Source organism: Rhodamnia argentea, chromosome 4 (genome assembly GCF_020921035.1).
Source record: "Rhodamnia argentea isolate NSW1041297 chromosome 4, ASM2092103v1, whole genome shotgun sequence".
NCBI lineage: Eukaryota > Viridiplantae > Streptophyta > Magnoliopsida > Myrtales > Myrtaceae > Rhodamnia > Rhodamnia argentea.
The window spans coordinates 29,678,320-29,700,881 of record NC_063153.1 but is presented as its reverse complement, the minus strand read 5'-3'; the positions used below and the strand labels follow the sequence as shown (position 1 = coordinate 29,700,881).

At 41.5% G+C, this 22,562-nt stretch overlaps 2 protein-coding genes across 6 annotated transcripts; one reads left to right on the top strand and one right to left on the bottom strand.

Annotated features, from left to right (window-relative positions):
* Window positions 1-1,162: 1,162 nt before the first annotated feature.
* LOC115748802 (trans-Golgi network-localized SYP41-interacting protein 1) lies at window positions 1,163-15,224 on the top strand. Of its 3 annotated transcripts, XR_004016260.2 has the most exons (11): window positions 1,163-1,513; window positions 1,940-2,070; window positions 2,396-3,082; window positions 3,230-8,953; window positions 9,668-10,544; window positions 10,640-11,319; window positions 12,391-12,532; window positions 12,623-12,704; window positions 12,792-12,907; window positions 13,151-13,264; window positions 14,867-15,224. XR_004016260.2 is itself a non-coding variant. In XM_030685428.2 (10 exons), the coding sequence occupies exons 2-9, from the start codon at window positions 2,020-2,022 to the stop codon at window positions 12,892-12,894; spliced, it is 8,346 nt and encodes a 2,781-aa protein (XP_030541288.1). In that variant the 5' UTR covers window positions 1,163-1,513; window positions 1,940-2,019; the 3' UTR covers window positions 12,895-12,907; window positions 14,867-15,224. The 3 variants fall into 3 exon arrangements, 2 of the variants coding, with proteins under 2 accessions (XP_030541288.1, XP_030541289.1); XM_030685428.2 differs by lacking the exon at window positions 13,151-13,264; XM_030685429.1 differs by lacking the exons at window positions 1,163-1,513; window positions 1,940-2,070; window positions 13,151-13,264 and having other exon boundaries at window positions 2,943-3,082; window positions 3,219-8,953.
* A 3,256-nt stretch (window positions 15,225-18,480) lies between these two features.
* LOC115748812 lies at window positions 18,481-22,169 on the bottom strand. Of its 3 annotated transcripts, XM_030685449.2 has the most exons (5): window positions 21,510-22,169; window positions 21,306-21,428; window positions 20,637-20,725; window positions 19,954-20,149; window positions 18,481-19,738 (listed from the first exon to the last, which is right to left on the bottom strand). In XM_030685449.2, the coding sequence occupies exons 2-5, from the start codon at window positions 21,392-21,394 to the stop codon at window positions 18,700-18,702; spliced, it is 1,413 nt and encodes a 470-aa protein (XP_030541309.1). In that variant the 5' UTR covers window positions 21,395-21,428; window positions 21,510-22,169; the 3' UTR covers window positions 18,481-18,699. The 3 variants fall into 3 exon arrangements, with proteins under 3 accessions (XP_030541309.1, XP_030541310.1, XP_048133299.1); XM_030685450.2 differs by lacking the exons at window positions 21,306-21,428; window positions 21,510-22,169 and having other exon boundaries at window positions 19,954-20,206; window positions 20,637-20,717; XM_048277342.1 differs by lacking the exons at window positions 21,306-21,428; window positions 21,510-22,169 and having other exon boundaries at window positions 19,954-20,201; window positions 20,637-20,653.
* Window positions 22,170-22,562: the final 393 nt, after the last annotated feature.

Sequence of the window (22,562 nt, the reverse complement as noted above, 5' to 3'; positions counted from 1 at the left end):
AGGAAGTATGAAGTGTCGGCTCAATTAGCAATTCGTTAAAAATTTAGTCGAAATTTCAATCAATATATGTTTTTAACTGTGGATGGCGCTACTGCCCATTTTGACGCTTGGCATGCATCCAAGCGCGGTTCGCACTGTTCCATTCCAAGGTCGGGGAGGTACCACCTCGGACTAAAATACGTCTAAACTTTGAAAACGGTCAAAATATCCTTTAAAATGAAAAAAAATTTACCAAAATGCCCTCTCAAACTTAATATAATAACCGAAATGCCTCTCTACTCGGCTTCATGCGTGACCGTATTAATTACACGCTAAAACATGAAATGCAATGCATGGTTGAGATTTTGTTGTTGTTGTTGTTGCAAGAAATAGATTTCAATTTCTTTGTTACGTGCAATAATGAAAATTTGGAACGAAAAATATGGACTCTAAGCATAGTGACAATAACAAGTTAACAACAACATTGGCAAATGTACAAGACCACTAAAGAAATAGGGAACTTGTGCACCGGCAAAAGTGCACACGCGTCTTATATGCAACAAAAAGTCGAGAGAGAAATTACAAAATCACCTTATTGCTATATATTTGAATTATCAATTGATGGAAACAAATTATTGCTTTTACACGTGATTATATTGAGAAACATATTTCAAGATTTAAATTTTTTTTATGATGTTATTATTAATAACATAAAAATACAAAAAAATTTCAGAATTTTAGAATTCAATTGCACAGATAACCTCCGAATTAGACCGATAGGTTCCAAGGTGGGTCGGTTCCTATTCTGAAATCTGGAACCGAATCGAGCAGGATCTATTCTCAACTTATGAAATTGGGAATCTGCCTGCCTTGTCCTAAAACCAGGCTTACTCTAGGTCGGTTCCCAAATGAGGTGTTTTCATTTTTTGGGTTCCTTCTATTCTGAAAATTTTCAATATTAAAAAGAAATTACTAATAAGAATTTGCTTCAAAATGAAAAATGTAAAAACTAAGTATCTCGGCTGGATTATCGATCCGATCCTAATGATCCGAATTCTTATATAAAATTGGAAATCGAATCGGTTATTTTGGAATCGAAAACCGGGTCGGCCCTCGGGCAACTTTCCAAAATAGGCCGATTCGATCCAATTGGGTCGGGATGCAAACCACTGCTCGATCGAAACTCTAATCCAAGAACCTGAAACAATTAACGTTAACCGAAACCAAGAAGAAGAAGACGAAGACGAAGAAGAAGTTTGGGGGGGTTAAACTGAACTGAGAAATTTCTCGCTCCGTCTCGTCTTTCCCGAAATCGACATTCCACCATACACGCAAAGCTACGACGCAACAGAGCTCGCGTTAGATCTAAAGACTGCGACCCGCGAGGACATCAAGCCACCCACCATCGAGAAGAGCAGAACGAACGACGAAGGGAGAGCTATCTGGCGTGGTCCTCAAGAATCAGGAACCTCCTCCAACGCCGACGCGACGGTCCTCGCCAGCCAGGTCCGGCAGCAGATCCGGCCGATTCGAGGTGCAGCGCCTTTTTTTTTTTTTCGCTCAAATCAATTTGAATTTCTCTGCTATCGGTTTTGCTTCCATTGTTTTGAAGTTCTCTCGACGGTCGTTCGCGCTGCAATTGGATTGCTAGGGCTAGGGAGCGTCCGTAATTTGTGTTGCAGGATGAGGGCGGGCGCCTGTTCTGGTGCGGTTCTGCTAAGATAGTGAAGCGGTGGTGCATTTTTTGAATGCCCAGAGTGGCAGAATCTTTTGTTCGGTCTAGGGGGGTTGTTTCGTTTCCGGCGTCACTGTTTGTTTTGCTTCTGCTTATCACACTTGGAGGCCAAAAACTGCGCGATCGGGCTGTGCTTGGCTCGTGCGGCAATATCCCTCTCAGACGGCCTTGTGCTTACTTTTGCTTTCTTTGTCTAATCTTGTTGCCCTTTTGGGGAATGATTAGGAAGGAGGATCTAATGGTGATTGTGGCGGGGTGGTGATTTTGGGATACTCAGCTGCGAAGACGAAAGGACAGTTGACTGGATGGACAAGAACAAGAGCAGGACTGATCTTCTTGCAGCTGGGCGCAAAAAGGTTAGTTTTTGGCATGTTGACATTCTAGTACTGTGCAGTAACAGTTATTGAAACACCGGAATGGGAATCCGTCTTGCTTTTCTTTTTTTTTCTTTTTCGCATAATCTCATTTCACTAGTTGACGAGGGCATCGCGGATCAAACACCATTGAAGTATGAGTCTTTACTTTAAGGCTAGAGGATAAAACAATGAGGGAGGATGACTATCTTTTTTCTGATGTATGTTTATGCAATTCTATGTGATTTGGTTTCATAAGTAACTTGGATGCGGCGAATTTGAACAACTTTTCTAGATGCTCATCGTAACCCGTTATATATGTTGTCAGCTTCAACAATTTCGTCAGAAAAAGGACGGGAAGGGCAGTTCTAGCCATGGAAAATCCTCAAAAAAGCTTGGTAAATCTGAGCAGAATGAGAAGACTGATCCTGATATCATGCCTACTTCCTCCGCACTTCTGACAGTAGTGCACACTGATGAGGTGGAGAGTGGTTCGCAACATCCTGAATCTGAGGTGGGTGCTGAACACAGAACACTGCCACATGGATCAGAGAATGCAGCAGCTTCTCCCGATGTCTCCATTGAGACTCATGGTCCAAGTTCAATTCCCCTGTCAATTGTCTCTAACATTAAAGAAAGCGAATTTGCCCAAGTTTCAGAATCTCCCGAAGCTGTGTCGATGACAACAGTGAATGAAGAGTTTGGTGTTGATTCCTCAAGTCTAAATGAAGGGGAAAGTACAGGTAGAGAAATGTTAGAAGTGCTAGATTCTAATGCCAAAATGGCACAGACCAATACCTTCTTCAGCATTAGTGACATTCTGCCTGCCAATATAGGCGATGCCTCGGAGGGGACTACTGTTTCAGTTGGGAGGGAGATGCTAATTGGGGAAAATCAAAAGGAACCACCCGAAAGCAAGACACTAAATGGTGAAGATCAAAAGATTCCACTGCTTGCACATGAGCATGACATGGATGCGCCATTGATACATCAGGAGGTTGTTCAGGCATCAGATGTACGTTTTGCACTTCCTCTCTTGCTACTCCGTCAACAGAAATTTTAATTTAAAACCATGCTAACAAGTAGGGAAGCCTTTCTTGATACCATGCACTTTTTGATGTATAATTAGATCCTCATTTGTTGCTGGGTAGGGCCAATGCAGGACGCTGATGGTTTGGGTTTGAAGCATCATGATCGAGGCGAAAACTTGGAGCTTGAAGGCAATCATGTATCCTCTTTGCCTGAGCTCGGCAAGAATTTTGCAAAGTTGACCCCTGGAGACGTCAAGGAGGCAGCACCTGCTATGGGTGAAGTTGTTGAGGCACATATTATGCATGCTGAGCATTCTGCTAACCATGAGTCAGATGAGTTAACCTTTCCTTCTTCGCCTGCATTTGACCCAGATCGAGTTCTGCATATTACTCCAGAGTGTCTAAACCAGCAGGAAGAGCAGGTAACTGATAATGGCAACTCAAACATGTCATTGGCATCTGATGAACTTGGCATCTTAGATGATGCACAAGATAATGATGACATGAAGGCTGCTAAATTTAGTGAGGGTTGTCAACAACATTACGCATTGGTGGGATCTGTGGAGGATAAAGACATGAACCATAAAGGGCATCGGGACGGTACAACAAGTTTGTCACAGGCTGTCTTCCCTCTTTCAGCGGATACGAGCTCTATTAGCCTCTCAGAGCTTACAGAGGTGATAAAGAAACTTAGTGAAGATGAATATAATTTGATGCTTCAAGCAAGGGAATCAGTTTCTAGTGCAAATCTAGGGTTGAGTTTTAGTTCTCCGGTTGAAGAACGCAGCTGTTCGGGAGTTGTAGAACATCTCGAAGAAGAACTGGTTTCATTAAACTTTACAAAAGATATCTTCCATTTGCAGCTAGAGGAATGTTCCAAGTTGCAGAACGAATTTTTTAATCAGCGGTTTCAGTTGACTGATGAGATATCTATGCTCCAAAGTTCACTAGCTGCTGTTCAGGAGAAGAACGATTCTCTCACTGAGGAGCTTTGGCAGTGCAGGTCTGAACATGATGCAGTTATTCGTGGGAGAGATGATTTCTGCAGTCAACTTAATGCTGCAAGGGACGACCTTCAGGAGTTGGGCGCAAGGGCATTCGAGCTGCAGAATTCACTGGAAATGTCACAGGAAAATTTGAGGAACCAATCAAGAGATTTGGCTGATTGTAGGAGTTCAATGGCGGCCTTGCAGATTGAAAATGAAAGATTGAATGGAATCATTAGCTTTGGGGTTGAGGAGAGAAAGAATCTCGGGGATGAAAAGGAGAATTTTTTGCGTGAGAATCAGAGGTTGTTGATTGAGCTGGATGAAAGCCAGAGATTGGTGAGAGGTCTACAGGCTGAAATTGCAACTTTAAATGGAGACCATGCTTCCATGTTGGAGGGAAGTAAAAAACTTGAGGAAGAGAAGGAACATCTTGCTCGAGAAATTGAAGGTTTATCCACAGAAGTAATTGGTTTAAAGGGTTTGGTGGAGGCCTTAGAGGTTGAAAAGGCCAACTTACATGAGTCCCTTACTCTGTTGACAGAGGAGGTAAACAAGACTAGGAAGGAGAATGATCATTTTGCCCTTGAGTCTGAGAGACTCTCATCTGAGGTCCTTGTTCTTCGGGAGCAGTTATCAATAAAGCAGAATGACCACATGCGAGCTGAAGAAGATCTTAAAGGAAAAACATTTCGCATTGAACAGCTGACTGAGGAAAATCTTTCTCTTAGTGACAGTCTGGACTTATACCTTGCCAAGATGAAGGAATTGGATGACAAGCGAACCCAAATTGAATCATCAGCTGAGGAAGCTGGGAGCGAAGTCAAATCTATGGAAGCACAAGGCCTAAAAGGGGTAGTTGATGCTACAGGCCTTTCAGAAGCTCTCATAAACAGAGCTGGTGAAGTGTCATCTCCTCTGGTGGAGAAACCGCTATCTCACAGCCAGATAACAGGAAGTCAAGCTGGACTGGTTATGGAGGAACTCTCTAATGAATGTTCTGAATTTCTTGGTCTGAGCAGACTCTTGAAGAAGATGGAGAAAATAGTTCTAAAACTTGAGAGGGCAGTTGATAGTATGCATTCTGAATCTACATCCTCAAGCAAGGCAGGTGGAAAAGTGGCAGCAGCTGGAGTGTCGAAACTGATCCAAGCATTTGAGTTGAAGACACATCTTGATGAACATGAGGAAGAGGAAAGGGGTGAAGATCAACCAGAGACAGATCCTTACTCTTCCTCACAGGAGCAGATAGGAAATCTGAAAGCAATATGTAAGCAGTTGAGTTTTGATGTCGATAGTGCTGCTTCGCTCTTTAAGGGAGAACTGGATGGTAGAGGAGCTGCTAATGGGATGATTAGGGAACTGAAGATTCAATGTGAAACTTTGAGGGAACACTCTCACACTCTCGAAGCAAGTGCCATCGAATTGGGAGTTCTTTATGAAGTGCTGAAGCAAAGCATGTCGAGCCTTGAATCAGACCACAGTCAACTTGAGGCATGTTGTGAAGCCTTGAAACAGCAGAACACAGTTCTTAGAGCAGAAAACACTGAGCTTAGTGATAAGCTTGGGGAGTGCCAAAACAGAAAGGACAATTTGGGGAGTCAGTTGCGTGAGTTACAGCAATACTCGAATGAAACAATGTCTGCGTTGCAAAGTCGGTTTGAAAGTTTCCGGACACAGGCTACTGAGAGGACAGTAATGCTTCAGCTAGAATGGAATGTACTTGTTGATGAAATTGTTGAGACAGTGTGTAAACTAGATGAGCCTACATCTAATATCTTAGTTCGAAATTTTGATGGCTTGGACATGAGCAGCCATGTTACTGCTTCTGTTAGTGCTGCCATTGAAGTGATTGAGAATTTGCAGGGAAAACTGGGAGACATCTCCAAGGATCGCGAAGCAATCATTGGGCTATACAAGGACTCAAATGAAAAGTTGTGTGATTTGCAGGGGAAGAGTGAATTGGCTGTAGCTTTACTGAATAGTCTGTATAGTAACCTTAGAAAAACTGTACATTCTTCACTGAGGTCTGTGGAACATAGTGAGACTCAGATAGAAACAGAGGGACTCCATAATCCTCTAGATCCAAGTAATTATGATTCTCTTATGGAACAAGTGGCCAATATTCTCAGTGAGAGGCTGCAACTTGTCTCTGAAATCGATCTTCTCAGGTCTCAGCTGGATAGCAGAATGCAAGAAATTCAGGAACTTAATGCCAGATGTGTCAATATGGATTTGATTCACAAGTTTATTGAAGATGTCAAAACTGTAGTAAATGGTGAAGAGGTAGAAGGCTTTGATGGACCTCCTCTTTCTTGTTTGGGGTCATTAATTTCCATCCTTGTTCAGAAATATAGAGACGCTAATGAGCATTTGGTATTCTCTAGAGAAGTGATTGGATCCAAGGAGATGGAATTGTCAGAATTGCAGGAAATTCAGTCAAATTCATTGAATCTTCAGCATGAGAATGAAATCCTTATTCTTAAGGAAAGCTTGAGCCAGGCAGAGGAAGCAATTAACGTGGCTCGAAGACAACTTCATGATAAAATAGTTGAACTTGAACAATCGGAGCAGCGAGTGTCTTCTTTGAGGGAGAAACTTGGCATTGCCGTTGCCAAGGGGAAAGGTCTGGTTGTGCAGCGTGATAATTTAAAGCAGTCCCTGGCAGATACCTCAAGCGAATTGGAGAAATGTTCGCAGGAGTTGCAGTTGAAAGAAGCCAGACTTCTTGAGGTAGAGATAAAACTTGGGACCTACTCAGAGGCAGGTGAGCGTGTGGAAGCTCTGGAATCTGAACTTGCATACATCCGTAATTCAGCCAATGCATTACGGGAATCTTTTCTTCTTAAAGACTCATTATTACAGAAGATAGAGGAGATTTTGGAAGATCTAGATCTGCCTGAGCATTTCCATGCAAAAGATATCGTTCAAAAGGTTGAATGGTTGGCAAGGTCAGTTTCTGGTAGCTCTTTGCCTCTTGCTGATTGGGACCAGAAGAGCTCAGTTGGTGGTTCCCACTCAGATGCTGGTTTTGTTATCATGGATCCCTGGAGGGAAGACATGCAGCCAGGCTCAAATTCTATAGATGATTTACGAAGAAAGTATGATGAACTCCAAGGTAAATTTTATGGTTTGGCTGAGCAAAATGAAATGCTTGAGCAATCATTGACGGAGAGGAACTACTTAGTGCAGAGATGGGAAGAACTTTTGGACAAAATTAATTTGCCTTCGCAGGGGAGGTCTGTGGAACCAGAGGAAAAGATCGAGTGGCTATGCAATTCATTCTCAGAGGCTGAAAATGATAGGGTTTCTCTACTGAAGAAGATTGATGACCTAGAAAGCTATTGCTCTTCACTTGCTGCTGATCTGGAAGAATCACAGAGGATAATATCTGAACTTGAGGCGGATCTTAAGGAAGTCTCTGATGGGAGAGAGCAATTTTCTGAAAGGTTGAAGCTAGTGAGCGAAAACCATGAGAAACTATCAGAGACGGCATTGCAGCTTGAACATGAGAATGAAAAACTGAAGACTGAAGCCTTTGATTTGCATCAAACATTGGCTGAGTTGGCTGGAAATGAGGAAAGTATTCGGACAACCGAACGAGAGATAAGAAGATTGCAGGAAGTTGTTGGTGATGCATTAAATGATCATCTTACAGAAGACATGTATAATGGCAGATCTAGTATTGCAGTTTTGGAAGATCTTCTGGAAAAACTTGTTGAGAAGTTCACTGCCCTTCGATCAACAGAATCCATACTTGCTGATGCAACTGATATGCACGATGAGAAGGCTGATGCAACCGCCAATGGGCAAAGAGCGATGGACACATTGGGTGGGGAGGAGCCTGGCATCACGGTTCTGAAGAAGCAACTGGACGAGGCATTGAGTGAATTGATGCAGGTGAAACAGGAGAGAGATAGCTACTTGGAAAAAAGTGAATCGCTATTTCATGAAGTTGCAGCACTTGGTAAAAGAGGAGACGAGTTGCAAGAATTACTGAAACAGGAGGAGCAAAAGACTGCGTCTCTGAGAGACAAGTTAAATGTTGCTGTTAGAAAAGGTAAGTCATTGGTGCAACAACGGGACAATTTGAAACAGAACATGGAAGAGATAAATTCAGAAATGGATCATTTGAAATCTGAGATCAGCCGCAGGGAATTTATTCTAGCGGAGTATGAACACAAGATTAGGGACCTAACCTCTTACTCTGGTAGGGTTGAAGCTCTTGAGTCTGAGATTTTGTTCTTAAGGAAGAGTTTGGAAGAAAATGAGCTTTCCTGGCAGGATAAAGGCAGTACTTTGAGCTCAATTTTAAGTACTTTATCTGACATGGATGTGGGTTCAGAAGTAATCGCAAGTGACCCTGTTGAAAGATTGAGACAGATTGAGCAACTGTGCTATAAGTTACGTGGAGCTGTTGCTTCGTCGGAACAGGAGTCAAAGAAATCTAAAAGGGCGGCAGAACTACTCCTTGCAGAGTTGAATGAGGTTCAAGAGAGGAATGATAGTCTACAGGAGGAGATAGCACAAGTAGCCAGTGAGCTTACCGAAATTTCTCATATAAAGAATGCTGCAGAGGCTGCCAGGCTCCAAGCTATTTCACGGTATGAAAGTTTATCTTCTGTTCACAATGAGGAAAGGAGGAAGCTGTCTTCTGAGTTCACGAAAATGAAATCTTCCTTAGAACTTCTCTGGAAGGTTTTCTCTGAATTCAATGGCTTGCTAGCTGATGTTCTGTCCGAGGACTATGAAATTCTGCACAATCTGGGAACTGCTATCGAGTCGTCTCTTGGAAAAATTGACGCTATTGCTGCGATTGGGCCATTCAAGTCTAGTTCTCTTCGTGTTATTACCAATCACGCTGAAAAGGTATAATTCGCCTTAAATAATGGTTGTGCAAACAAACGAAAAACAAACTTGCTAGTTAGTATCGATTTGTGCTGTTAGTGGGCATGCAAGCTAGCTTTTCTTTTACTAATTTGAGCTTTTGCTCCATGTCTTCTTATTTATCTTTGGCCTGGTAGTCATCTATTAGATTCCCATAACGTCCGATTTCCAAGCGTGTTCTTTGGTTCTATTGGGACAGAATTTGGAGTTTGGGTATTGGAGATGGCATGTGTTTGTATGCTTGAGAACTGGATTTCTTTTTATTTATTATTATCTGTTCTTTTGGGGTTGGGTGGGGGTGGGGGGAAAGGGGATGGTTTCGGGGTAGGGTTGGATTTGCCTTCAATGATAACCTCTGCAATTCCGAATCTTCTTACCATTTCATTTGGTTTTAATGCCTTATGGTGTGCCCAAACTAGAGATCTTCTGAGGGTTGAGCAGTGGTTAGACTACTTACACCTCAAAATCTTGTAAAATATTAGAATTTAGTACCAAGAAGTATCTTTCGTTTGGTGGATATTGGCAAGTGCAAATCCTCTTGACTCTTCTTTGTGGTTTTTCTTATTTGAAGTTAAATCTTAACATGTTAGTTCCAGCCGAAGGCAATGGCATTCATCTATGCATGCGTGGTGCTTGTTGCTTTTTTGCGCTTTTTTCCCTGCACATTTCATACTGATATTTTTACTTTTTATTCAGGATAAGTTTTTCTTTAATAGTAGTGGGTCAGATTCTGAGACTTTGCACCAGTTTGTCGATAAAGATCTACCCGAAATTTGGAGTTTCTTTGAGAATCAACTGCAAAAATTCTCTTCAGGGATTGTTTCTTTAAAGGATGATCTGCACAAACATTCTAGTGCATTTAAAGAACAGGCCGGCAGTCTTTCCAAAGTGTTAACTGTTGTTGACAGAGAAATTATTGGCCAAAAGGAGTCATCCGAATTGGCTGAGAGAGATGTGGAACGTTTAAAGTCAACTCACAGAGAAAAGGACATAGAGATTTCTTTGCTGCGCCGTGGCATGGCCTTGCTTTGTGAAGCATGCTCCAGTTCCCTTGCAGAAATTGAAAATTGTCAAGCTGCATTGTTAGGGAAGAATTTGGCTACTGTCGAGTCGAGAACAAACATGGATTCCCTCTGTGGGGGATTTTCTGCTGATGATACCCGCTTTTCATCAGAGGAATTTTTAAAAAATTTTGCTGGTGGACTCCTGACAAGTGTGAAAAATTTTGCCTCTGTGAAAGCTGAAATTATTGACAACAGTCAGAAAGAATTGAAGAGTATGGTAGCAAATTTACAGAAGGAGCTTCAGGAGAAAGACATCCAGAAAGACAGGATTTGCATGGAGCTTGTGAATCAGATTAAGGAAGCTGAAGTTGCTGCTTTAGGGTATTCATCGGATCTTCAATCTTCCAAAAGTATGGCCCACAAGTTGGAGATACGAATTGCAGAAATGGAGGCTCAACATACGTTATTGCAGAAGAGATTGAAAGAGATGCAAGATGGGCAAGTGGCAACGACAGAATTACAGGAGAGGCTCCAATCACTGACAAATCTACTAGCTTCTAAAGATCAGGGTCTGTTGCCTTTTCCTTGTAGTCATTCATCTTATTTGCTTTCATTCTAATTGTCTTTTCATGGTAATGATACTTATGAGTACTGTTTGATCTAGAAATTGAGGCACTGATGCAAGCACTTGATGAGGAGGAGACACAGATGGAACACTTGGGCAAAAAGATTGAAGGGCTGGAGAAAGTTTTGCAACAAAAGAATCTGGTTGTGGAAGAGCTTGAAGCTTCTCGAGGGAAGGCTTTGAAAAAGCTTTCTATAACAGTGAATAAATTTGATGAACTTCATCATTTCTCAGTTAGTCTTCTTGCTGAGATCGAAAAGCTTCAAGCCAAAATAAAAGAACAGGATTGTGAGGTGTCTTTCTTGAGGCAAGAGGTCACAAGATGCACCAATGACGTTCTTGTGTCATCTCGGTTGAGTAATAATGGAACTGCCGAAGACTTCTTTGAGTTCTTAACATGTATTGAGACCTTGGTACCTGGGCTTCCATTGCATGATGTCAGTGATAAGAAGAGCATTCAGGTGAGTGAATACAAGGAATTGCTTCAGAAGAAGATTGAGGCTATTGTTTCTGAATTGGAAGATTTAAGGGCAGCAGCACGTAGTAAGGATGCCTTATTGCTGGTAGAAAGAAGTAAAGTAGAGGACTTGACACGCAAAGGAGAGACTCTTGAAAGGTCTTTACGTGAAAAGGAATCCCAATTAAACTTACTTCAAGGTGTGGAAGATTCAAGGCAGCCAACTGGCATGACTTCTGAAATTGTGGAACTTGAACCGGTGGTAAGTCACTGGACAACTTTGTTGCTTAATTATTGATGTGAAAGCAGTTATTTCAACTTTGGAAGTCCTCTATCATTCTGGTTTTCTTATAAGAGAAATGCTATCCCCACTCAGACCAAGATATAAGTTTTACTTGCTCAAATAACAATTAGGGTAAAGCGGCTCAGGAACGACGCATCTCTTTTGTCTATCAAAGGTTCTACCAATTGATGTGTCTCCACAAACAGTTGAAATATTTGTATGCTTGTCCACTCTGGCATTATCATGTAGTGAACTTCTCTTTTTTGTTCAATGCCTGGTAATTGCCAAATTTGGTTTTGAGTAGATTGGTTTTAAGCTGCATTGGGAAGAAATAAAACCTAAGCTACCTAGGGAGGGAGACCTGTATATTGCAAGACTGCGCAAGAAGGTCTACTGAGGGAACTGCCTTTTGACCTGTAAAGCTGGAGCATGGCGTCCGAACTGGAGATTTACCCGAAGAACTGGGTGAAAGCCTGTGTATGGTCGAAATAATGAAAGCCTGTGAATTTGGTTGGAGAGATGTTGTTTTTCCTTAGAGGAATAAGTTTTAGATTGATCTTACTACAAAAGCCTACTAATATCGGCTTTGATTAGACATTTGTCGACGAGCACGGACTGGTTGATGGTGAAAACATCCTTTTTTTGGAAAAAAAGAATGTTTCTGTTTTGGATAATGTTATGTCCTACTCGATAATTTAGTTTGCAATATTTCTTCTTCTTATTTCCTAGTCTGTAAGAATATCGGTATCTTAGTTTACCCGGAAAGACCTAGCTATTGGACATGTTTTCATAGTTTGCCTTTTCGAGCAACTATCTGACCTCCGGCTTTGTAAAGCACTAACTCCGCATGTTGTCATACTTTCGAAATTGGAATTACCTCTGTCTCTCCTTGATGTATTGTAAATTCTGCTATTGAAGTGTAATCTTGATTGTGGGTCGTCTGTCAATTATTGAAATTATATATACTTTTTTTAAAGTTATAATCTGTCTTTGTGGTAGTGCACTTTTAATTACATATTTGAGAGATTTAATTATTGGACTTTTTTGCAGATGAACAAGTGGGCTGTGACTGCTACTTCCAGCACCCCTCAAGTGCGCAGTTTGCGTAAGGCAAATAATGACCAAGTTGCCATTTCCATTGATGAAGATCCCACTACCAGTTCCAGGTTAGAAGATGAGGATGACGATAAAGGTATTATACACGGTTTATCTATAATAGCAGTTATCATCTCATGTCCTGCTGAGGATTTCTCACACTCGGTTTCTTCCTTGTCAACAACAGTTCATGGTTTCAAGTCACTTACAACATCAAGAATTGTCCCAAAATTTACAAGACCTTTGACAGACATGGTTGACGGGCTCTGGTAGTTATCATAACTTGTTTTTGTTATTCATCAAGGGACTTGACTAAACTGAGAGTAATATATATACTTGTGTCTCTATCTGAACAGGGTCTCTTGCGACCGGGCATTGATGAGACGACCTGCTTTACGGCTTAGCATTATTTTGTATTGGGCTGTATTGCATGCACTCCTTGCTTCTTTTGTAGTATAAGCAGAGGAGACTGGTGAGTGAATCTTCCTTATCAGTTGAGAGTATCCATTCCATGTTCCATGTTCCTTTGCTTGATCTCATGTTTGTGTCTGTTTCTCTCTATATCTACATTGTGTATTGAATCTATCAGCTGTCCCATGGATGATTCATGTTGGTAAAAAGGCCTGTTGATTAGCTGTTGGTTTGACAGGCATGTGACCAATCAAAGAAACTAGAAGTTTTCTAATCTAGTGTTGTGATGCTGTATTCCGTGTGGAGACGCATCTTCCACCAAGCAACTCTTGAGTGTGATGATATTGGTCTTCTGGTCTTTAGCTGCTTTTAGTTGTCTATCCGACATTGCGGACCATAAAGTAGGTGTATTACGTCTGTTGAGTACTTTCCAAATAATTGGATGGCTGGTGCATTGTCTGGCAATAGAATAGCTTTTCTGTGAATCAATTTGCTGGGAATGCCGGTTGGTTGACCTAGGTTTGCCTACTTTAGGAAGGTAGTAGCTTTTGAACTTTTACCCTCATGGACATCACCTTATTTTCTTGTGGTTTGTTATGGTCCAATTACAATCTGACTATATTTGTACCTTGAGTTCTTAACTCAATTACAGTTAGTAGGCCACTGGTCCATACCCATTTGTAGACCCACTCTGATTTTCTACAGGTTTTGCCTGTATTATTTCTTCAATTTTTTGTTAGACGCTGAAGGAACCAATATTGTCGCATGATTACAACCCTAATTGATAATCCCTTGATTCATTTTAAAAAATAATAAGCAAATAAAAACCTAATGAGCATGTTGGCGTCCAGTGTATTACCTAAATCTATTAATTAAGTTTGACCCAATGTTTGAATTGATCTTATGGTTCTTTTCTTTCCTCCGAGTAATTGTTTTTACTTGGTTTAGGCTTTAATGCTTTTCACCACGGGCAAACATGATGCAACCGGTCCACCTTTTTGAAATTACCCCTGGTTAGATTATAGCCTTGCATATCATGATAATTACTTTGACTTCCCTGCTATATACCAAACTATAAATGAAATATTTCTAATTTGACCGTTTTGTTCTTTTCCAATTTTCACCACGGGCAAACACGATGCAACCGGTCCACCTTTTTGAAATTACCCCTGGTTAAATTATTGCCATGCATATCATGAGAATTACTTTGACTTCCCTGCTATATACCAAACAATAAATGAAATATTTCTAATTTGACCGTTTTGTTCTTTTCCAATCTGAATGGATTGAGAAATGTGGATCTTGAAATAATGGGTCCCATGTAGTGGCCAACTTGCATCCCAGGGATTATAGGTTTAAAAGCTAAAGTAAAATGACAAGTGTCCACCCATGGTTTGTTGAGGGCTGGTCAAGTTTATTTCAATTGGGGCGAGCTCTCTAGACCTTAAAAATATTATCTTGGTGTTTAAATGAACTTCTATTCGTGATTATATCTGCAGTTCAGTTGGATTTAGTAAAATATAAGAGACCGAGTTTGCATTATCTTATTGCGTTTTTCATCTTTTGGTGGCTGCGGAGGGTAGTGCTAAGGAGTTTTCAATAACTTCAAACAATGCAAATGGTGTCCCTCGTGTTGCTAAGAGTTAGTGATCAATTCAAGTTGGAGTTGTTAATGGAGATTAGTAACTGACAATAGGCTTGGTCAAAATAGCAGAGGAAGTCAAAATATTAGGAGCATTGCTGCTATTCCTGCACTTCGGCTAGTCGAGATAATGCTTGATCAGGAATATCATATAACGAAGGGATTAGATAAATGAGCATACAAAGCCAACTCATATTTTGATCACTCAATGCTTTTCTGAGGATCAAAGCAACAGAACTCATTATTGCCTTTTAACAGCTTGATTTTATGAGTTTTGCAAGGTTTTTTTTATAGGGGTTGGTTTGAAATTTGTAATTCATAATCATTTGGTACAATTCTATGCGTTTCTAACTAACCAATTTTCCCTTTTGTATGCAGGTTATCCGGCTGTACAATTCGATGCTATCAACCATGTTGAAAATTCATGAGTGGGCACCAAGCCTGCCTGACAGATCATTTTTGTTTTATTCTTTTTGGGGTCAATTAGATATTGTCAAGGTTCATTTATTATTTAGCTAAACCAGGCAACTGCGATTTCTCAGTTTTTTTATACATGTGAATCTCAGGATGCTTGGTTATAGTTGAATAAAAGAAGGAAAAAGGGGAGTTCTGGTGGCCATTTACAGGATTATACTGATTACAAATTGTGTTACATGACTCTTACTTGTGAACCATACAAAAGCTTGTATATCTCCTATTATTTCAATGTTTGAAAACTGGCCTCTTCCTTTGACGCCCACAAGGCAATCAGCCGTTTCTTTCTGTGTCTGCAGCGTTTGATGTCGTATCTTTCTTTTGAACTGGTAGGCGCGCGAAAACGTATCATCTGAAAAGCCGCTGTTGCAGCAATTTTGGGTTTTAAGGAAGAGAGAGATCCCTGGTTTCATCACTCTGGACTTCCGAAAGCACCGGTATGGAATTTGAAGATTCGCCTCTGTCCGCTCGTCCACCACTTAAACTTCTTCCTGCTATCGATCCGTTATTGCAGGAATTATGTTCTGAAACCTCCGATTTCTGTCTCTGCTCCCTTGGCTTCGTATGCGGGCCTCTGTCGATGCCCCGAGTGTCCTCAAAGCCTCGAAACTCGTGTCGATTCGAATGAATCCTTTGAGCCCCAAGAAACGAATTTTCACCTTGTTGAAAACTCCTTTCAACTTCAAGCACATCAATCACCATCCTTCCCCAGCCCTCCTTGACTCTTCACCCGCTACATATGCTGACCAAATTCGAACGGTGCTGGAACTTAGCCAATCCGATGCGATTGGTTAACATGTTTTACTTGATTCTCTGCTACGCGGACGTTCTCAAATGTGGCGGAATATGTATTGGATTCTGATTGTTGCAATATAGTACAATTCTATCCTGCTTCAATCTTAGATTTTTTTTTAATTTTTTTAATTTTTGGTCGAAGCTTCAATCTTAGAATACCAAGCAAACATCTCAGCCAAATTGTTTCTTTTCATTGACTTAGTTCATGCCATATCCTCAGCTTCAATGGTAGACTAGGCATTTACGGATTGTAATTATGCATTTTTTAGTCAAATGGCACAACTCTCAAAGCAGGGGGCATTTTGTCAAGATATTTTAAAAACACACCTCGAGCACGAGATGAATTTACCAGAAAGAAAAATTTGAACTTGATAGCACAGGAACTCAAAACAGACATGGATTGACGTATTTAGATCCTATTTTATCAATTCATTAAGAAGCACCGGTAATTGCGACTTAAAATTTTTAGAGGGAGACAAGATTTCGGATCCGTGTGTTACATAAACACTCCCCCAGCAGGCATTCTTTGTCCAATGTACTATTGGCATGAAGAGAGAGCAGATTAAAATGAAAAACCTTAAGAGATAGAGAGAGAAAGATGGAGAGACGGATAGGGGAGGGGGAAGCTGGGCAATGGCCAAGCCAGAGACGGCGCTGCCCGCGCATCAGCCAAGGTCCGACGCCACTCGATGGGCTCCGACGAATGCAGCATCGCTGCGGCGAAGGCAATCAAGAAAGCAAATTTCCACGGTTGAAGCTACTCATCTTCCTCAATAATCATTAGCAGCCAAAGTTAGGAAACAAATGGAAGTCCCATGTGTCAAATTGGTCCACGAAGCCTTATCGCTGGAACTGCAATATGTGTCTGCTTGAGTAAGAGTGATATGAGGTGGCCATGGCAGCCCCGGCGCGTTCGCTAGAACCTGATGAGGGACATCGGACCTTCGCCGGTTTTTGACGAGCACCGTCGCTGGTGTCCCGCCTCTCTGGCCCTCTAGAGTCTATTCTTCACTTAGATTTTCTTCGCAACATATAATGCTAGGACAAAATGCACGTACAATTGACACTTGCAAGATGCACTTACTACCGATTGGCGATCAACATATTAGTTAAGATCAAGGGGACCTATTTGAGAATAAAACAAGGCTGCCTTTGTTTATTCGGATTTAGATTGTGATAGGATATGATAAGGTGGGATGAGAAATTTGAGAAATTTTCAAATATTGTCCGGATTGTAGAAAATCCTATCAATTGTTTGGTGAAATCTAAGATAGGATTGAAAATCTTTAAAAATTCACTGCAGTATCCAATTGCTTCGATCACGGGCCATCTCTTCCGACACTCCCCATGGTGCCTGAAGTCCCGCCCTATCGGTTGGCTTCCTCGTGTCGCCGTTGTCTATATAAACCTAGCGCGAGGGTCACGACTCCCTATTAACGTCACGGAAACGGAGAGGTAGAGCGGAGTTAGGGTAAATAAGAGTTATGAAGCCAAAGAGAAAATCATTTGTGCTACGGAAATAGAACTTGAGATCCTTGAGGAAAGGGGGGTGATTGTTACCATTTCCTGATAGTAGGGAGTCGTGTCTATACATAAATCCAAAGCCCGGGTTTCCAACCGGAAGGCTTCGGAAGATGTGCAAGAAAGAAGGGAAGATGATCGTGCTCATACTCCATTTTGCTCTTACTTGTCGGAACACGATTGGGCGACCGGCGATGATGCAGTTCTTGTTTCTTTAAGTGAGGGTGTAATAGGCTCCGTGGAGCAGCCTGACTCTTCAGTTAGTATTTTGGCAACCCTCAGCCAATGCCCGGGCTGGCATCGAGCAACCCTCGCCAGATCCGGCGAGGGCGATCCCTAGAGCGAGAGGGGGAGGGGTGCCGACTTAAGCCTAGCAAGAGCGTTAGATAACGCTGATTATGATGCTAATGGAGGGGGATTCTCTGTAACCTAGTTTGGCCGGGAAGTCTGAACCGTGAGTGATGGAGGCTGAACAGATTCCGCTGCTGGGATTGGCGAGAAAATGAGGAAGAAAGCATTAGGAGAGGGGCAATTTTGGTCAATCCCTCATCGTCCACACGTTTGCTTATAGCCGTCTCTCGCTGTTCTTGCCGTTGTAGGCCAAACAGCATTGCACACCGAGAGTATGAGAGGAGAGGAGAGGACATAAAAGGACCAAAATGCCACAATTCTTTAAAATAATGAGAACACTTCAAGTCCTTATTTAAAACAAAATCCACTTTAGGCCCGCAGGTCCTCATTTGAAAATATGAGATCATCTCAAGCCCTTATTTGTAATTTTTATAGAAAAAGTCAAGGAAATAAAGAATGCATATAACCATCGTTTTTCCCCTCAAGAAAATCTTTTTAATACATAGAAAGAGCATGTCATTGAATTGTACTTTTTTTTATCTCTATGGCGATACAACTGGACACACATTGATCATAGTTATTCTTTTTTTAGCGGAAATTTCTCAATACATGGAAAAAAAAAACATTTTTTTTGAAAAAAAAAAAAAAAAAACTCACACACGACTTACTTAAATTAAAAGTTCACACATAGAATGTCGCTAGCATCCTGTTCTACGACAGGAGAAGTACAATTCATTCTTTTGGAAGTACCTGGATAACTTGTAAAAACCCAATGTATACGTGCATATGCATGAACGAGCGAGAGAGAGAGAGAGAGAGAGAGAGAGAGAGAGAGAGAGAGAGAGCTGCACTTGAGAAAACAGAGTTCGTGATTATCACAAACAAAAGAGACGCGTAAAAAGATTTTAATTTGCACTACTTAAGGGCTATGTGCAGCAACATACAAAAGTTCAAGGGAGAGGAATTATTGAGAGGAAGAGAGCAATTGCCGGTGTGTGCTCCGTCTTGAGTTGGAGCCATTAGTTGAAAGTGCAGTTACAACCGGAGCTGCTTTGCCCAGCTACCCCCGCTCAAGCAGCCAATTGACCATCCCGGATCGCTCCTTCAACTTCGTCTCCCACCATCACTAGGTTTGAAAAGGTACCACAGAATGACCCTATCATCCGGGAGCGATATTCCGAAGGCAGAGTTCTCAGAAAAAGCTTTACCATCTCTTCATCTGACAAAGCCGGCAATACTTCTGCTGCTAAGCTATGCCACCTTCGTGCATAGGCTCCAAATGATTCACCCCTCTTCATTTCTGCTCGCGCCAAGACGTCGCGGGTGGGGGTAAACACCAGGTTAAACTCATAGAGTTGCAGAAAGGCGTCCGACACCTCCTCCCATGTATCCAGCATATGAATCTTGCGACAGTAAAACCATTGCAGCGCTGGTCCCGTCAAGCTTTCTTCGAAAGCTCGAATCATAAGTGGCGCATTCTCGGCATAGCTTGCCATCTTCATCATAAAATGGTTGAGATGAACTATTGGATTCCCGAAACCGTCGTACCTGTTAAACTCAGGCATCTCAAATGTCTCTGGTACTTTAAATTCAGTGTAGTACGAAAGGTCTTCGGTTCCCAGCACCTCCAGTCGTTCCAATAGCCTGAGTTTTTCGCCTAACTTGGCTCTCCGCTTACTCCTCTCTAACAGCCTCGCTTGCTTAGTCCTCTCTGACAGCCTCACCACCTTGGCTAACCTCTTAATCGTCTCTTCTTCCCTTCGCGCCACTATCATGGGAATTACTGGATTTAACTCCTCCAAATCTGGAGCATTGGATGGGCCGTCTTTCAAGACCGCTCTACCATTAGAGCCAACGTCGAGTTCTTTGGGAGCTGATGCAGAAGCTGTCACTTTGGCTTGTGGCGAAGGAAGCGAAAGTTCTTTGATCTGGTCAAAACAATGAATTTGCTGTGCCACCAGGTTCTTGAGATCACTCATCTGATTCTTGAGTTCACTCAGCTGATTCTCGAGTTCAACAATCCGGTTATTTTGTTCTTCGGGATCCATTTGTGTGGCTCTCCAGCAGGTAGGGGTCAGAGATCTTCGAGGAGAGGCCATAGTGAAAGACCTGTTGAATTTAAATGAGACGGTGTAAGTACACAAATTGTAATCCTTTAGTGAGGTCGTCTCTAATAACAGAAGCGACGCAACAATTCTTTGCCACTGTTTACGAGTATAAAGTCTTTGCCAATATTCACCAAGAGAAAACGTTAAAAAAAGTTGCAAGAGCAAAAAATTTAGCATGTATATAACTCTAATATATATATATATATATAAACAGACCTTTGACCATTGCTTGTGCTCCTGCTGGATCTTGGAGTGTGACTTTGACATCCTTGTGAACCCACACGCAGGCGACACTCCCGAGCAAAGTGTCCAGGCTCGCCACATTCATAACACTGGAAATCAGAACCGCCAGATCGACCACCACGTCCACCACTAGAGTTATGAGAGAGCTCAACTCTCCACCCATCTTTACCTATTTGATCAGGGAAATGCATTTTTCCATCCAAAACCATCATGTGCTACCTCTATACTTCAACACAAAACAAACCAGATTTCCAACTAACTACAACCATCCAGCTTCCAAATGATGCAAGAAGAGACAAGAAAGAGACGAACAATAAAGAAATAATTGCAGTTCATGTTAAAGAAGAAAGCATGGCAAGAAGTATGATCTTCAAGATTATCATAAATAAATTCCTTGTCATCAAAGAACACAACCAACTCAACCCACAAGAGCAAATTCAAAAATTTATTCAAGAGAATTAGGTGTCAAATCTAAAGTGTGTCATCCAATATTAAAGAATAAACCACATTAGAAAATACAATGCCATTAATTGCATGAGGAGGATAAAAACAACATTATCGACATTGACCAGAAAAATCATTGACGATAAACAAAGGCTGCTTGAGCAACCTGTGATCTGGAATGGATGTTCCAAAGTACAGAGCTTTAGACTTACCATTTAGCTCACTGATTGCAGCTTGTGCCCCCAAATGGTCATAAAAATTAATAAAAGCATATCTTGATGGTCTTCGTGGAACCCATACACTACATACATCATAAAAGAACCAAATCAAGTATCAGTACCAGCAGAAGAAACAATCATAAACTGCAATTGGAATAGAGATGAGAAGTTCATTAAATAAGAGTCTAGTCGTTAAGATCCCCTTTCGTAATTTTAAAAGGAAAAAGAACATGTGCTTTAGTCCCTTCTCCCCCCCTCCCCCCCCACCCACACAAAAAAAAAAAAAAATACCAACAATCTAGTCAATCCTGTCATTCCAAATTATTAGAAGTTAAACCAGGTGATTCGAATAGCAGAGGATTGTGTCTGAGAATAGGTAATTCTTCTGCTATTTAGATTGATGAGGCATAAACACATTGCAACTGTGGGATGCAATCTTACAAATCAAGTTGAAGCAACCCATGGGTCACACAACAAATTTGCATCTTTTTACTTGTACGTGCTTCCGAACGAAGAGGGTAAGCACTAGACGAGCTGCATGAGTACTTTTCAAGCAACAGGGTAGCAACCAAACAGAATGCTTAAATGTCTAAAGAGTAGTTTGCCGCACGTAAGTGCAAAAGTACAAGGAGATGATTAAAGTTTTTTAAGCAAAAGCCCAACCTTGTTATAATTCCAAATGCGCTGAATGCATCCTCGAGATCAACTTCGGTAACATTAGAATCCAGGTTACCAACATAAACCTGTGCCATTATCCCTGTCAAACACAGAGCATAAACTTAGATAAGTGCAAGCATAATGTCGACACAACAGAGAATGATGTCTGAACTGCCAAATTGCAGTGAAATGAATGAACACGGGAGGTGCATCATCAGCAATATTGCCTACACTTTTGACAGAAGAACCTGATGAAATGAATATAACAACACCATGTGCGTTTTTACAGATTCGGTTATGCCACTTTAGAACTAACTCTAAATGGCTTTGAAGGACAATGAGCAACCCAAGAGCTCATCGGAACAAAACCGAGTGACGGGCAACTGCTACGTCATCAGCACAATATGAAGGACCGATGAAGGGGGAAAAGGAGAAAAATTCGAACTGCGTTAAGGAAAACAATCCAGAACAGTTGGACGCGAAACAAAGAATGTAGTCTCGGAAACGAGATTCTGACCCGCAAAACTGGATTTCTGTCGGAAAAAAGAAAACCGCACAAACAACAGGCGCGCGCACAAAACCCTGCACGAAAAGGGCGTAGACATGATCTCTTACGGAAACAATCGACGGGCTCATCAATGTGAATGACTGTGTGTGCGCATACTCCGACAACTACAGGAGCTGCAGATGCACGATTATCAGCAGATCACGTCAAAAATAGCAGACATTACACAATGCGGTGAGCCTTCGCATCGCAACAACTGTTCTACTACCTCTGCAGCTACGTTCCTGTGTGGGGGAGAGAGAGAGAGAGAGAGAGAGCAGAGTTACCTGCAAGGGAGGGAGGAAGGTGACAGGGAAACCCTAGCAGAACTGGGAGAGAGAGAGAGAGAGAGAGCAGAGTTACCTGCAAGGGAGGGAGGAAGGTGACAGGGAAACCCTAGCAGAACGTTTCCCGCTCGTTCGTCGTTTGAATGCACGGGGTCCGAGAAGGTTTTGGGAAAAGTTCCAATTAGCCCAAGCGAATTCCTATTTAGAGGAATTTATTTTATGATTATCCATGTGGATCGAATCAGGCATGTATAATTAAAAAAGATATAAAAAATTATACAAAATATCCTAAATATCTCTAAAAAGATTTCTAGCATCCTCTTCAAACTCAAAAGCAGATTTGACCACCACCACCACAACGATGATAATAATAATAATAATAATAATAATAACAACAACAATAATAATAATGACTATATATGATTGTCGGAT

Bases quoted from the DNA above. Each gene is read 5' to 3' on its own strand.
- LOC115748802 (XM_030685428.2), top strand. From the start codon at position 2,020: ATGGACAAGAACAAGAGCAGGACTGATCTTCTTGCAGCTGGGCGCAAA. The intron at 3,083-3,229 runs GTACGTTTTGCA...GGGCCAATGCAG, and splicing joins AGGTTGTTCAGGCATCAGAT to GACGCTGATGGTTTGGGTTT. The intron at 11,320-12,390 runs GTAAGTCACTGG...ACTTTTTTGCAG, and splicing joins TTGTGGAACTTGAACCGGTG to ATGAACAAGTGGGCTGTGAC.
- LOC115748812 (XM_030685449.2), bottom strand. From the start codon at position 21,394: ATGGCACAGGTTTATGTTGGTAACCTGGATTCTAATGTTACCGAAGTT. The intron at 20,726-21,305 runs GTTGGGCTTTTG...TGATGTATGTAG, and splicing joins GCATTTGGAATTATAACAAG to TGTATGGGTTCCACGAAGAC. The intron at 20,150-20,636 runs GTAAGTCTAAAG...CTGATCAAATAG, and splicing joins TGCAATCAGTGAGCTAAATG to GTAAAGATGGGTGGAGAGTT.